A 15922-nucleotide genomic window follows, 5' to 3' on the forward strand; every position below is an offset into this window, starting at 1 on the left:
TTCTTGTGAAATTCCCAACAAGTTTGATGTGTCACATGACCCTCATTCTATTGAAAAAACAAAAGTTGGATTCAAAATGGCCAACTTCAAAATGGCCGCCATGGTCACCACCCATCTTGAAAAGTTTCCCCCCTCACATATACTAATGTGCCACAAACAGGAAGTTAATATCACCAACCATTCCCATTTTATTAAGGTGTATCCATATAAATGGCTCACCCTGTATATTATTGACCAAGTGTGTCTTGGGATGATAATTGAGGGTGTCATGTCCATTTGTTTCATGGAGCTCCTTCTAATTCACTAATAATTTATCACCATAGAAAATATAAAGGTTTTCACGATGAATATGCAGAAATAAAAATTAACTCCTCCATGTTCAAAATCATCTTTATAGTGCATCGAATTCTAGAATAAAAAAAGTCTGAAACGCATTTTTTTTCTCATTATGTGATAAAATAAGGCACAAACTAACATTCACGAAACACTGTATAGTCATTTAAGTTATTTATACAAAACAGGTATACTTGATGAGCTAATTCGTGATAGCTTGGTCCCTGGAACAGTCATAAAAGAACCGACAAAGTAACTGTAACACAAAATTTTTTTTTTAAACAAAATATAAATGTTTCTCAGATCTACAGACAGTACCTGAGCATTTCTAACCTCAAATAAAAGTTTACAAAGGTCCCACAAAAAGTTACATTGCCCTGCAATAGATTGTTTTAATGCCAACACTCAACAGTCAACACTATAGTGCTGAAAAATAGTGACCAGCAACATGTACACTAAAATGATGCCCAGTATAAGTGGGCCATGACAAGACAAAATATTAGGTCCAGTAACAGAGAATCATTCCCTCTGTCTTCACAACAGTACTGTTCTTGATTTCCCTTTCAGTCCTATAATAGGCCCTGACATCAGGTCGTTTTGTCCTATTCAGATTTCATTTGTTCTCTAATATCGGATGGAAGTGTCTCAAATAAAGTGTCTTCTACAACAAGTCCAACTCTCTTCAAGGCCCTACAATCTCCAAGTTCTGGTGGCAAAGTTTCAAAATGATTACCCTTAATATCCAGGTAAGATAGGAATACTAAATTCCCAATTTTTGGTGAAAGAGTACATAGGTTATTCTTCCCGATTTTTAAGGTTTTTAATTTCTTGCAGAAATACAGTTCATCTGGCACACTTTCTACTTTGTTGCAAGAAATTGAAAAATATTGTATACTTTGGAGAACTCCGATCTCAGGAGGAATGAATCTAATATCATTATAAGACAAGTCTAAATATCGAAGTTTGTGGCATAAGAACAGGTGAGATGGAAGCACCTCTATCTTGTTGTGGCTGAAGTACAGTCGTTCCAAACTTGTAAGTTTCTTTATGTGTTCTGGAATATAGGTAATGCTGTTGTACCACAGCTTTAAGATTGTGAGTTTACGCAAATGTTGAAAACTAAGTATTTCTTCAATGGATTTAAGATTATTTTCTTTCAGATCTAGTTCTTGAAGAGCTATAAGACTAAAAATTGCATGAGGTATGCGCTCCAAGTCACAGTGTATAAGCTCCAGCTCTGTCAAGTTGATCATTTTCTTTAGATTGTTTAGCATTACCAGCTTGGATCCATCATTATGGATACATAATTTCTGAAGATGACCAGAAACATCAACTGCTCCTTGAGGGATTTTAGATAAATTACTCTTGATAAACAGTATCTTAAGACTCTTCAGCTCCCGGAAAGACTCAAGGTTTATATTTTTGGATATATCATGGCTTAAAGAGCCTATCAAGTACAGTTCCTCTAGGTTCCTCAAACTGTACATCCATGGTGGAAGTTCTCGAACATCGTCAAACTTTACTCTCAATATCTTCAGATTCTCTTTTAAAAAAGCCAGGGCTGCTGTATGAATTTTTACAGAGCACTGAGACAAGGACAATTCTTGAAGGTTATCAAGCTGAGCAATTGTTGCTGGTATCATGACATTATTAATAATTTCCAGCTTTAAAGACTGCAGCTCGGTTATCTCAAAGACAGTATCTGGAAGACCGGAGAGCATAAATAATTGTATCTCCAAGCGGTTGTAAGCATTTGTTAGTAACCTCTGCCTCAGCTTATCCACTGTCCATTCATTATTTAAGTTTAATTGCTTCAATTTATTTTCACTGACTTCTGATAAGAAAACTGCAAACCTTTTTGAGTAGAGTGGGTCATATTGGTCTATCATGTGAAACATGAAGGCAAAATCATTTTTCACATCTGGAATATCATCAATGCCAGTTTCTTGACGAACATACTCAAAAGAATATTCCTTCAAGGACCGGTAGAACAACCAGTAGAGAGTATAAAGGCACGTAAGTCCATAGACTCCAACAAAACACAAGTAACAAAAGGACAATTTTGAAAACAAGTGCGCCATTGTGTGGTTACAGGAAAAGTTCTTATATCCCGTCATATCTTGTATGTCAACATTACAGTCCACAGTAAACTGTACTTTGGAAACAAGTGCACTATTGTAGCAAATAATAATGAGGAATTTAAGAACTTTCAGTATGGTTTGACGCACATACATGGCATGAAGAAGATCTCCTTCCTCAACATGCAGTCGAAATTTTTTAACTTTCTCAAATAAGGCTTTAGCTTGTTCTCCTTCCTTTTTATCCAGGGCTCCTGCTGTCGTTTTATCAACCACAAACTTCTCAGGTATGGATTTTAGCGACTGGGTCTTCACAAGTGGGCTCTCCACAGCAGAAGGGGTAGCAATTGTTTTGCTCAGAGCATTTTTCCGGTTGTCCTTCTCTTCTGGCTCCTCACCAGATACTTCTGACAAAGCTCTAGTTGTCCAGGGTGATTCAAAACACTTCCCCAATATGGAAATAAAATGCTCAATTTTTGAACTTGATCCGGGAAATTTAAACCAAAAGTTGCTGCAAACCATAAAAATTAAAGTGTGGATGAGAACTAGGTAAGGGAAATACTTTGCATACCAATGAAGGGCACGCTCATAACACATCTGATTAATGAAACTGTATTGCTGGAGATCCAAGTCTGTCTTTAATCCCCTCATTTCCACTGTCCCAGAAGGAGCTGTTGGCTTGGGAGTCGGAAGAGGCATATTGGTAGTGGCACCAGATGCATTATAAATAGAAGTGTTCTGAGCAGGATATATTCTCTTTGGCAGACAGATAATCTTATCTTGCATTACCTAAACATAAAGAAGAAAGAATTAATTATTTCCAAAATAAAACTACTCATAATCAAATTATAATGCACTTTCTGAGGTTGATCTCAAGAACTAATGTAATTTCTATGTAAGGGTTATAGCCAATATTTTGAGAAAACAGTGGCCTGGCTGTGATCGGTGGCGTAACTAGAAGGGCTTCAAAGAAAAGTCTAAATGGATCTAACACCATGTTGAAAATCAATTATTGTTGTTAAATGGCCATATCAACCACAGAAGGGTAAAAAATATATGACAGTAGGCAATGTATTTAAAAATATATATATTTTTTTAACCTTTTGAGGTTTGTTTGGCTGTTTATACCATTTTGTAGGTTAGTCATTACGTATAAGCATAATTAAGCCTGTGTTTATTTGCTTGGTCGGCAGATATTAACTGTAACAAGGCAGAAAGTAGCATAATTCTGGATATATATGTGCCAAATATCAAAAAGACGGCAGCTTGTTTGCACTCACAAAGCTGAATAACATTCCTGCATATGTGAGGTGTGGACCCACATTTCACACAGCAACTGACTTTAATCTACTATAGCTGTAGTTACTCCCATGGTCATGATCATCTAAATATCTGAATATCACTTTGTCAGAATTTGTTAAATATCAGCTTTAAATGGGAATTTCCATAAAAAAAATTATGACATATTAAAAACCTATATGTGATAATTTTATGTATTTTTAACAGGTGTTTTTGTAGATATATTTTTTGAAGTTACTCTATGTAATCTACTCCCTGTCCTGGTTCTTAAACTTCTTCTTTGTTTGGACGTTTAGCAAAGTAGACAGTGTTGCTTAACTCTCTCAGTCAGGCCATCACTGTGGCCGGGGTGGGTGGGACTTAATTAGAGGATCACACATTACACTAATCCCTGCAATACTATTCTGTTGGCATCTTTATCTAGGCCTATAAAGAGAACTATAGAGCTCTCATACTGTCATCCCAATTCAACAGCTACTATTATCACAAGGATCAGCTTGCAGATAACATCTTCTCCTCCTCACAACAGCACTAAACTGACAATACATGACCTATATAGGAGGTTTTATCACTTGTGCTGACTGCCATAATACTGCCAAAAAAGCTGCCATAAATAAAATAAAAAATATTGCTTAAAAAAAACAACTTTACTGTAGCACGGTCCAATCAAAAAGGAGAGCATCACAGCCCGGGAGAAGGAGACGCCCATTGAGAAACAGGGCAGTCTATTCCTACCTGTACCAATGCTATTCATTAGCATACCAGGCGGGAGAATTCAACAGGGGCACAGCGGACAAACGGAGCGGCGCCCAGAAAAAATAGTAAGCGCTCTTAGATCCCTGCTCTATGCCCTACATAACCTGCTACTTATTTCATAATGTCTGGACCCATGAAAGGTCCCCTTTAACATTTGTCTTTGCCGACCATGTGTGCATAAAGTCACACAAACTTCTGGATCCAAATAGGTTAGAGATATTATCTTAGAGGAAATGCCTTGTAATATAATTATCAATTGGATTATTTGTTCTGGTACAAACAAAATTAATACAAACTGCACAAACCAGGTGAACACGTTCCAATGTTGTTTCTAAGGCAACAAAGGAAAGGTCTTAAGAAACAAACAAACTAATTACACTTTCAGATGTGAAGCCACAATGGAATTTCCTTAAATTATCCAAGCAAATTTTCATGGAACGATAATTCAATTCAGATGGAAACTAATGTCTAATTAACCGCTTATCAGAGGTTTGCATATTTTTGCTATAAATATATAGCGGTGAGAGGTTTTGTTCTGTGATCATCCTTCAATGATAACACCTGCAATAACAAACCAGAAAAAAATGGTTTACGCCCCATGCACACGACCATATGTTTGGTCTGCTTCTGATTCGCATTTTTTGGAAAAAAACATGTCCTATTCTCTTGGCTGAAAATGCAGACCACAAAACCATTGAAATCAATGGGTCCGCTGGATAGAGGCGGCATATCGGTCTCTAATGTTATGCATTATTACTGGGCTTCTCATTTGTGTGTCATCCCATTCTGGGCATCCCAGCAGGCATTCACCAAATGGGTTGAAATTGAAAAGCTCTGGCTAGCCCCGGTCCATCCGAATACCCTGCTATGGCAGCGGACCCCTTTAGCCCCTCACACTCCCCTATTGGGGCCTAAGGCTTTTACCAAACACATATGGGACACCTGCCATGGCCGATTTGCCTTAGCCTCCCGACACTCCAATAATCCAGCTATTCCCTCCAGCTTAACCGCCTCAATGGGACACTTAAACCCTTTGCGCAACTTCAAGAGCAATCGAATGTACCGATGACGGAGAGATTTCACTACTTTTAGGTTCGTCACTATGTGAGTTCTACCTTTGAGTCACTTAAGGTGTCACTCCCTACCCCATTTTAACATTTGTGCCGATTGGGCACTGGGATGAGAGGTCTGATTTCTCTCATCTACCGCCTTTTGGCTACATTGGTGGAAGGTGAGATCCCCCACCATGCATACATGGATAAATGGGCTATCGCCCTCGGATCGCCTCTCTCTTGCAACGCCTGGCAGACTATATGGAATAGGGCAGCCCAGTCCTCTATTTGCACCACGTATAAGGAGTCCCAGTATAAGCTGCTTATACACTGGTACCACACTCCTGCCCTACTACATTCCATAAACCTTACTATTCCATCTGTCTGCTGGTGGTGCTTGAGCGACATGGGTTCTCTATATCATATTTTTTGGACATGCCCCAGTATCACCCCGTTTTTGGAAGGGGTGAGGGAAGTGGCTCAGTCCCTTTTTGGATCCCCCGTACTACTAGACCCAAAGGTCTATCTGCTTAACTTACCACCTCTGAGGTTCAATAAGTGCTCCTCCAGGCTGTTCCTCTCTCTATGTACCGCAGCCAGATCCTTGATTGCAAAATCCTGGAAGCAGACTACCTCTCCTACCAAGTCCATGCTGCTGGCCAGGCTCCGTGACTTTAGATCCATGGAGTACCCCACGGCGTCCATTAACAACGTCGTGGAGCAATTCCAAGCAATCTGGCTACCCTGGGACTCATACTCAACATGCTCCTAGTGGTCTCTCATCCCCCTTCTCCACCCTTGCTCTCACTTCCCCCTATTTGTTCCTTTTCCCTGTGTTTTGTCGGTTGTCTTGTCCTTTGTCATGAGTACTTGTGTTAAATCTTTGGTTATAGCTATGGGATCTTTACTGCTGTATAAGCTGATTCTGTACCTCTTCCCATCTACCCACTGCACTTTGATGTACCACTTTTTGTTTCTTTTTTATGTATCATTTAAAATCTGTACGTTATGTACTAATAAAAATCTACAGTTTAAAAAAAAAGAAATCAATGGGTCCACAAAAACAAAAAAAAGGATGTAACACATACTTTGTCTGTATTTTCTGGATCCGAGATTTGCGTACTGCAAAACACATATGATCGTGTGAATGCCCCCTAAATGCTAAGTTATGCAAGTAATACAAGTCACCAATATATACTAAATGGTTAAAACTGACACTGACATGGAAAAGGACATAGGGATCTTTTGACAATAAACTTAAAGGGGTATCTTCATCTCAGACAATGTGGGCATATCACTAGGAGGTATCCCAGAGGTGGGACCTGCACCTACCTCTAAAACTAAGCCTAACAGGAAGCCGGGAAAGTGGTGACTGGCGGTGGCGGGTCCGGCCACCACCAAGCCTTCCTATTGGCCCACCAATATTTTCAGAATTCCCATAGAAATGAATAGGAGCACACTGCCACCCGCACTTATCTGACAATGAAGACATATCCTATCCTAGGCCCCAATTGTCTGAGATGACATAACCTCTTTAAAGTGTACCTAAACCTTTCTATATACTTTATTTAAAACTATTTTCAAATATTCTTTATTTTTTTATGTTTTCTCACAGAATTTCAGATGCCTATTTCTTTTTAGAATCCGTAATCCCATACAGTGCTGCTCCTCCTGCCTGTACCTGCATTGCTCTACTAAAGCTGGCATAAATTGGCTATGTCAGGCTTTAGCAGATAAGGCACGGACTATTAAAACAGTGGAGTGAATGGTTGCATGGAAGGAGATCACATAAGACATCGCTCCTGTGCTGTGCCTGCTCTGCTAGAGCATGACATAGCCAGGTCCATAAATATTGGGACATCGACACAATTCTAACATTTTTGTCTCTATACACCACCACAATGGATTTGAAATGAAACGGACAAGATGTGCTTTAACTTCAGACTGTCAGCTTTAATTTGAGGGTATTTACATCCAAATCAGGTGAACGGTGTAGGAATTACAACAGTTTGCATATGTGCCTCCCACTTGTTAAGGAACCAAAAGTAATGGGACAGAATAATAATCATAAATCAAACTTTCACCTTTTAATACTTGGTTGCAAATCCTTTGCAGTCAATTACAGCCTGAAGTCTGGAACGCATAGACATCACCAGATGCTGGGTTTCATCCCTGGTGATGCTCTGCCAGGCCTCAACTGCAACTGTCTTCAGTTCCTGCTTGTTCTTGGGGCATTTTCCATTCAGTTTTGTCTTCAGCAAGTGAAATGCATGCTCAATCGGATTCAGGTCAGGTGATTGACTTGGCCATTGCATAACATTCCACTTCTTTCCCTCTTTGGTTGCTTTTGCAGTATGCTTTGGGTCATTGTCCATCTGCACTGTAAAGCGCCGTCCAATGAGTTCTGAAGCATTTGGCTGAATATGAGCAGATAATATTGCCCGAAACACTTCAGAATTCATCCTGCTGCTTTTGTCAGCAGTCACATCATCAATAAATACAAGAGAACCAGTTCCATTGGCAGCCATACATGCCCACGCCATGACACTACCACCACCATGCTTCACTGATGAGGTGGTATGTTTAGGATCATGAGCAGTTCCTTTCCTTCTCCATACTCTGCTCTTCCCATCACTCTGGTACAAGTTGATCTTGGTCTCATCTGTTCATAGGATGTTGTTCCAGAACTGTGAAGGATTTTTTAGATGTCGTTTGGCAAACTCTAATCTGGCCTTCCTGTTTTTGAGGCTCACCAATGGTTTACATCTTGTGGTGAACCCTCTGTATTTACTCTGGTGAAGTCTTCTGTTGATTGTTGACTTTGACACACACACACCTACCTCCTGGAGAGTGTTCTTGATCTGGCCAACGGTTGTGAAGGGTGTTTTCTTCACCAGGGACAGAATCCTTAGGTCATCCACCACAGTTGTTTTCCGTGGTCTTCCGGGTCTTTTGTTGTTGCTGAGCTCACCTGTGCGTTCCTTCCTTAAGAATATTCCAAACAGTTGTTTTGGCCACGCCTAATGTTCTTTCTATCTCTCTGATGGGTTTGTTCTGTTCTTTGGATCTCATCTTGAGAGTTGACAGCAACAGATTCCAAATGCAAATAGCACACTTGAAATTAACTCTGGACCTTTTATCTGCTCATTGTAATTGGGATAATGAGGAAATAACACACACCTGGCCATGCAACAGCTGAGAAGCCAATTGTCCCATTACTTTTGGTCCCTTAACAAGTGGGAGGCACATATGCAAACTGTTGTAATTCCTACACCGTTCACCTGATTTGGATGTAAATACCCTCAAGTCCCCCCCCCCCCATTCTTACACAACTCCTTTACGTACACTTTAACTGTAGCTACCAGTTTCAGATACCCTCAAATTAAAGCTAAAGGTCTGGACTTTATGTCCATGTCCATTATATAACTAACACATGAATATATTTTAGTAAACAGGTAATAAAAACTAAATTTGTGTCAGTGTCCAAATATATATGGACCTAACTGTATATAAGGGGTCAATACAGAGATTTCTCCAAAACACAGCTCATAGTCTAAGTGGAGTGCAGAGAGAGACAGTAGGTGGGATTACACATGAATACAGAGGTTACCTGCAATGTACAGCCGAACACCCCGATCATAAGCATGGCCACAGACAGATAATCGGTAAACACATCCCACCATGGTTTGAGGACTCGGAATGCTGGCTGCTGCTCGGAGAACTGACGGAATTCAGTAACGGGAATCATTGTCCTGTAAGGTACGAATAACACTGTGATGTGACTGTCATAGCAAGAGCATGCAAGACAAGAAGACTCACTGAAATCTTCACATATGAATACAATATCTTTATGTATATTTATCATCACATTATATATCATAATATACAGGGGCATACACAGATCTCATAGGACCCTATAGCAAAACCTACTCTGGGCCCTCCTGCCCCACCCAGTTTCCCAGTACACGTACATCAATCACTCCCAGGCAATGCAGAATACAAAGCCCAGCGCTCCAGATTACACATTTTATTATTAAGCAGAAGAAATTTTTATAGAAAAAAATTCTAAGAAAAAAGTCACACCTGGCCTCACCCAGGTTATCTGACTTTTAGACAAAGTAGAACAGGTGCTTCATAAACACCAGATTTCTTAATGTATTCACACCAGACAACTGGCATTGATAAAGCTCCTGCTTCTTTCCTATTACAAAGCTGGCTGCCTGCAGCCACCACTAGGGGGAGCTCAGCGCACAGGAATGAACTGACTGAATTAGAAGCTGTAATAATCTATTTGCACTGTGCTGCCCCTAGTGGCGGCTGCATGAAAGTGCAGTTTACACACAGAGAAGAGGAGTTCCCCCCATAGTAGTTGCATGGTCTGCCTCCATTGAAGGCATGCCACTGATAGCATATTGAATGCCTGCTACTTATCGACTATTTATTAAGACTGGGCTAGTTTTTCGTGAGCGTAAGATGAGTATATAATGTCTGAATGTCCTGGGTCTAACCAGCCAAACTGACAGCATCAAAGGTCTCTATGAAGCTGCTCATTTGGGTCCTTAGACCCACTGTTAGGTCGGGGCGTTTGGCTGTAATACTGGTGCATGGTATTACACATTGGTGAAATTAGTCTTAGATAACAATATAAAATATCCTTTTATGTTTATGTGACTTTTAATTTTTATTCATTAAACATTTCATATCATCCATTATATCCTAATTGGTTTATAGTGCCGGTAATTCCTTTGGCTATAATTTCATCATTTTAATCACTGGGGAGGCGATGTATCCTGTGCCCCTCAGACATGTGTACAGCTGCCCACATACTCTGTCTAATATGCAATAGCAAGAAGTAAATGCTTCCTCAGCTTCAAACAAAATGGGAAACTATCAAGGAAAGTATTATATTTTGGGGAAAAAAAACTATTAAAAATAGTCATTTTTTTCTTGTAAAATAAAGTCTAGCACAGAAAATTGAAGCCACAATGAATCTCTGCTATAAAGGTGGTCACGTAATGTCCAGTTAATAGAAGCTTTCCTGCGGTGGCTTGTACTTCTTGTTTCTACAGAGACATTAGCGAGCTTAGTTTTTCTCAGAAAAGGTTTCTAGTATGCAGATCGCAATGTAGATGTATACAACAAGCAGTTCACCGAGGGCAAAGCGTTTTCCTAAAAACTGTACGCAGCGCCCTGTCAAGGCTACACTCACACAGACGCTAGATGGTGTCTCCCTGTAATGTGAGCTGAGCGTTCGCATGGTAAGGCTAGGTTCACAGTCTATTTGAAGTTGAAAGTAATCCAGGCACATCCAGATTACGTCAGGACGCGTTTCGGCCTGTCCTGAGCCTTTATCAACACAAAGTTATAGGCACAAAGAATACCAAAAAATGACGCCCAGGGGCGGTCTGGGAATTTAAAGTAGCCCTGGAAAAAAAAACTAAAAGTAACCCCATGTTGTAGGCAAATCCAAATTGGCAGAAGGCGGGGCAACACAAGTAGGCAGGGCCAACACAAGACACAAGTAGGCAGGACAGCAGAAGTAGGCGGGGCCAGCAATACCATAGGGCAGCACAAAAGCCCACCCCAGCAGAACCAAATACAGCAGTGCAGCACAAAATACTGCCCTGTCACCATACTGAAGACGGTGATATAGTTAAATTCAGGAGGACATCTGCAGCTGCTGGCCAGGTTTCACTGTAGGGACTATGGCCAGTCCGCCCCTGATGACATCAGATGCTGTCACCCGGGTAACCAGCATAAACAGAATATTGCGGCATCATTATTAAAGCACTATGAAGTAAGAACTATGCTTATGGCATACTTTCCGTCCTGCTCCCTGCGCCGCCTCCGAAGCTTTGCTGCATCTCCACGCCTTCTATGCATCATTGTAAGTAGCATCTGTATCTAATTTAGTGCTGATTACTTTATTATACTGGCTATATAAGGTTCATACAATAATATAGTTACTGTTATCTCCTGATGAAGCATGAACGAAACGTGTTGAGATCTCAGGGTCCACAGGAACACTCTCATATGTCTCAGCTGGTCGTTATATGCAAAACTGAGTTTGGCATGTGCTCTCTATTTTGAAAGCTGTATACATAGTCTCCTTTTATTGTTGTGTTAGCACAAGGTCTGTTATTTTCACTTGTTTGGTCGTTTATTAACAAATACAATAGCACTTATTTTATTATATTTATTCAGTTTAGGCTACTTTCACACCTGCGCTTTTGCCGCATCCGGCAGGGATCAGCAAAAATGCTTCCGTTATTAATAATACAACCATCTGCATCCGTTATGAACGGATCCGGTTGTATTATCTTTAAAATAGCAATGACGGATCCGGCATGAACACCAATAAAAGTCAATAGGGGACGGATCCGTTTTCTATTGTGTCTGAGAAAACTGATGCGCTTTGCTCCACAGCTTGCATTTTGGAGCATTCCGTTCTGTTCAGTTCAGTTTTGTCCCCATTGCCGGATCTCAATACCGGAAAACTTAAACGCTAGTGTGAAAATAGCCTTAGGGTACGTTTCCTGAACTGCCTGCCTGATCAGGCAAACTGTATGCAAACACATGTCATTTTTTCTGACTGATCAGGCATTTTTCAGACTGATCAGGATCCTGAAAAATGCCTGATCAGTCAGAAAAATGCATTGCAATACCGGATCCGTTTTTCCGGTGTCATCAGGCAAAATGGATCAGGTATTTATTTTTTTCTCATTTTTAAAGGTCTGCGCATGGAATCTACTGGGTATGGAATCTACTCTAATATTAGAACTTTCTGAAGCTCTTCCAGGGGTGCCAGATTTTGAGAAATTGAGTGTGAGAATGTATTTCCCAATGCGCTGATTCTTCAAATCTGAAGGTCTGAAATAGAGGGGGGGGGGGGACACTCCCTTTTCCACAGTGAAGGGATCAACAAGCGGGCTGCCGTCATAAGCATAGTCGGAAGGTTGGATTTAGATGGTGTGAGAGAACTATTGGGGCACCAAAGAAGGACTAGTTTAGGGTCTAATGTAATATGAGAGGAACAGACCTCATTAATTAAGTCTTCTATTTGAGTCCAGTATGGACGTATTTTCCTGCAATGCCACCAAATGTGGGATAGCGAACCTGTTTCTACTCCACACCTCCAGCATAACTCCGGGACCTCTGGGTTGAGCTTATGTAAGAATTCTGGTGTTTTGTACCACCTCGTTAGCAACTTATATGAGTTCTCTTGTATTCTAATACAGCGATTAAAGCCATGTGAATGAGAGAGGATGAAGGCCTTTTCCGGATCAGAGAGGCGAATAGAAAGTTCTGTTTCCCAGGATCCTAGAAAATGGAGTTCAGGAGGTGAGGAGGAGAGCATCTCCCTATACATTTAAGAAAGAGGTTTATGGGGGGCTCGAGCAGCACTTAACCTTTTTTCCAACCAGGTAGGAGAGTCAGGGTAGGTGGGTGGCAATTTGAGGGACCTAATGTCTCTGAGGAAGTTTATAGAGTGAAGAAAGGAGGTAGCTTTGACCTTGGATAGGCCAAGGATCTCATCCCAATCCAAGTCGCCGTCAGACCTAGATATGTCTTGCAAGGTGAGACTCATGGGTAGGGACCAAACACCCGAAGGTTCCAGGATGGCGGGATGGATATGGGATTCTAAAAGATGTAGTGGCAGTCTAGGGTTAGGGAATTTGAGCGCTTGGGATTTGTATAGTTTAGACCATTCTACAAGCATGCCTTTCCAAATGGGAGAGATGAATGTGTTATTAGGGGAGCAGGATTGAAGTCCCCACAGGACAAGTTTCTCTTTATTGGTGAGCAGGGTCCGCTCCAATTGGGAGCAAAGGTTTGCGGTCTGACCAGAGAGAAGGGCCGCGCTTCTGCATACTTGGAGGGCCGTGTAATATAGGTGGATATCAGGAAGGCCGAAGCCTCCAAATCTCTTCTCTCTAGTCAGAGCATAAAAAGCAATCCTAGGCGATCTGCCTCTCCAAAGAAAAGAGGAAAACACACGGCGTGTTTCTGTGAAGAAAGAGTGTGGTAACCAGGGAGTGCCTGGAGTAAATAAATAAATTTGGGGACTATATAAGACTTTAAATAATTCTTCCTGCCTATCCAGAAGATAAATGGGAGTTTCAGGTTCTGTAGATGTGATCTAATGGAATTAAGTAATAGGGCATAGTTGAGGGTGAATAGATCTTTAACATTTGCCGAGATGCGGACACCAAGGAATGTTATGTCCGAGGGGCCCAGTTGAAGGGGGTGGTGCGTTTAAGAATATTAACCATACCGGTAGGGCAGGAGACATTAAGAGCGAGAGATTTGCTGTAATTAATTTTAGAGTTTGAGAAAAGTCGAATTCATCGAAATGGGTGAGCAGCTTAGGAAATGATTTTTTGGGGTTGGAAGTCATGATCAAGAGGTTGTCAGCAAAGGCGGCCATCAAGTGGGCTTGGAAGCCAACAGTAAGGCCTTCAATGTCTGGGTCCTGGCAGATTTTACAGAGCAGGGTCTTCATAACAATGACAAAAAGGGCTGGGGAGAGTGGACACCCCTGTCTTATACCGTTAGAGATGGTGAAGGTGGGTGAGATGGTGCCGGTGACTTTGACCCTGGCAGAGGGGGCAGAGTATAAAGTAAAGATTGCAGCAATGACTTGGTCAGAAACGCCAAATTTCAACAGGGCCCGCGACATGAAACGCCAGTTGACCCTGTCGAAGGCCTTTGCCGCATCTGTACTTAGTAGGGCCAAGGGTGTAGAAGTGCTTCGTGCCCAGGTTAGTAGGTGAAGCAGGCGTGTAGTATTTTTGTTCCCCTGTCTGCCAAGGACAAAGCCAACCTGTTCCCTGTTGATGATATCAGGTAAGATCAGTTGAATACGTTGGGCCAAGATCTTAGCCCACCATTTCACATAATTGCCACAGATAAGGTGGTCCTTGTTTTCCTTACGAATGATGGTTATATGGGCCGAAAGTGACTGGGGAGGAAGAGAACCCCCGTTAAGAAGGTAGTTACACAAGGATCTAAAATGGGGAAATAATATATCTTTAAAGGTTTTATAGTAGGAGATGGTAAAGCCGTCAGGGCCAGGGCTTTTACCCGAGGGGATGGAGGATAAAACTTTAAGGATTTCAGAATCTGTGACAGAATATTAGTTTTTGTTCAAAAATATTTTAAACTATTTGGTATTTATATTATTTAGAGCTAATGACTTTTTTAAATTATTATTATTCAAGTAGTCTAAAAAGGAAAAGACATAAAAAGGCAAATTTGAACGGCTACATCAATATACAGTATACTTCAGGCTCCTACATTCATTCGGAATCCTGTATTCAGGATTAAAAAAGAAATTCAAGAAGTTGCAATCAAATATGAGGTGGGACAAGTAATTGATAAGAAACTGGCCAGATATATGACTCTCCAGAGGCCCATGTTTTCTAAATATTGCTAAAAATACATAAAACACTGGACAATCTGCCAGTTCGACCCATTGTAGCGACAGACTCTATACCAGGAACTAGGGATCGACCGATATAGATTTTTTAGGGCTGATACCGATAATTTGTGGACTTTCAGGCCGATAGCCGATAATTTATACCGATATTCTGGGAATTTTAATTTTTGAAAAAAAAAACATTTCCTACACAAATCTGCTGAAAATTAATATGTTTATTGTTAAGGATCTCACACTGTCCCTGCTGCTCTGTGCTTTGTGCACACAGCAGCATGGAGCTGAACATGGCAGCCAGGGCTTCAGTAGCGTCCTGGCTGCCATGGTAACCGATCGGAGCCCCAGGATTACACAGCTGGGGCTCCGATCGGAGGAGCAGGGGAGAGGGGATCCTGTGGCCACTGCCACCAATGATTAATACTGGGGGGGGCGCACTGCGCCACCAACGTTTTTAATACTGGGATGGGGGGCGCACTGCGCCACCAATGATTAATACTGGGGGGCTCCCGCCTCCTGTATATGAATTAATGAAAGACTTATCTTCATTGGTGGAGCGGTGGCCACAGCCCCTCCTCTTCTTTTATCCTCTCTCCTCTAATTGGCGGCAGTAGCAGCACAGGGGGAGGGAGACACTGCTTCCTTCTCTGAGAGCAGCGCGTTCTGTGTTCCCAATACGTTATCGGTATATCGGCAAAATAGATGCCGATACCGATAACTGTAAAAATCCTGAATATCGGCCGATAATATCGGTAAAACCGATAATCGGTCGATTCCTACCAGAAACGCATCTCATCCACCGGCTTCAAAGCTAGATTCACATCACCGTTTCAAATTCCAGTATTCTCTTCCGGCATAGGAACAGAATAGCGGAATTACCAGATATGGCATACACCAGATCCGCCAGCGCCCGATGGATTGCATTCACCATAATAGGGTCCGCCAGGGTTCAGACATGAAGACAAAATACC

General features: G+C 41.4%; 1 protein-coding gene across 2 annotated transcripts in view; it reads right to left on the reverse strand.

The window, feature by feature from the left end:
• LRRC8C (leucine rich repeat containing 8 VRAC subunit C) overlaps positions 1-15922 on the reverse strand; it is a 101155-nt gene that overhangs the window by 19903 nt on the left and 65330 nt on the right. Inside the window, exons 2-3 of one of the 2 annotated variants that reach the window (XR_005774226.1) lie at positions 9129-9270; positions 744-3200 (exon numbers count right to left, since the gene is read on the reverse strand). Coding sequence is in view for 1 of the 2 variants with exons in the window: in XM_040407536.1 (XP_040263470.1) it covers positions 936-3200; positions 9129-9266 (2403 nt within the window). In the remaining variant the exon portion in view is untranslated. Of the gene's footprint in view, positions 1-372; positions 3201-9128; positions 9271-15922 lie in introns of those variants that run through there. The other variant, XM_040407536.1, reaches the window with a different exon arrangement.

This window comes from Bufo bufo, chromosome 9 (assembly GCF_905171765.1).
Source record: "Bufo bufo chromosome 9, aBufBuf1.1, whole genome shotgun sequence".
Lineage (NCBI taxonomy): Eukaryota > Metazoa > Chordata > Amphibia > Anura > Bufonidae > Bufo > Bufo bufo.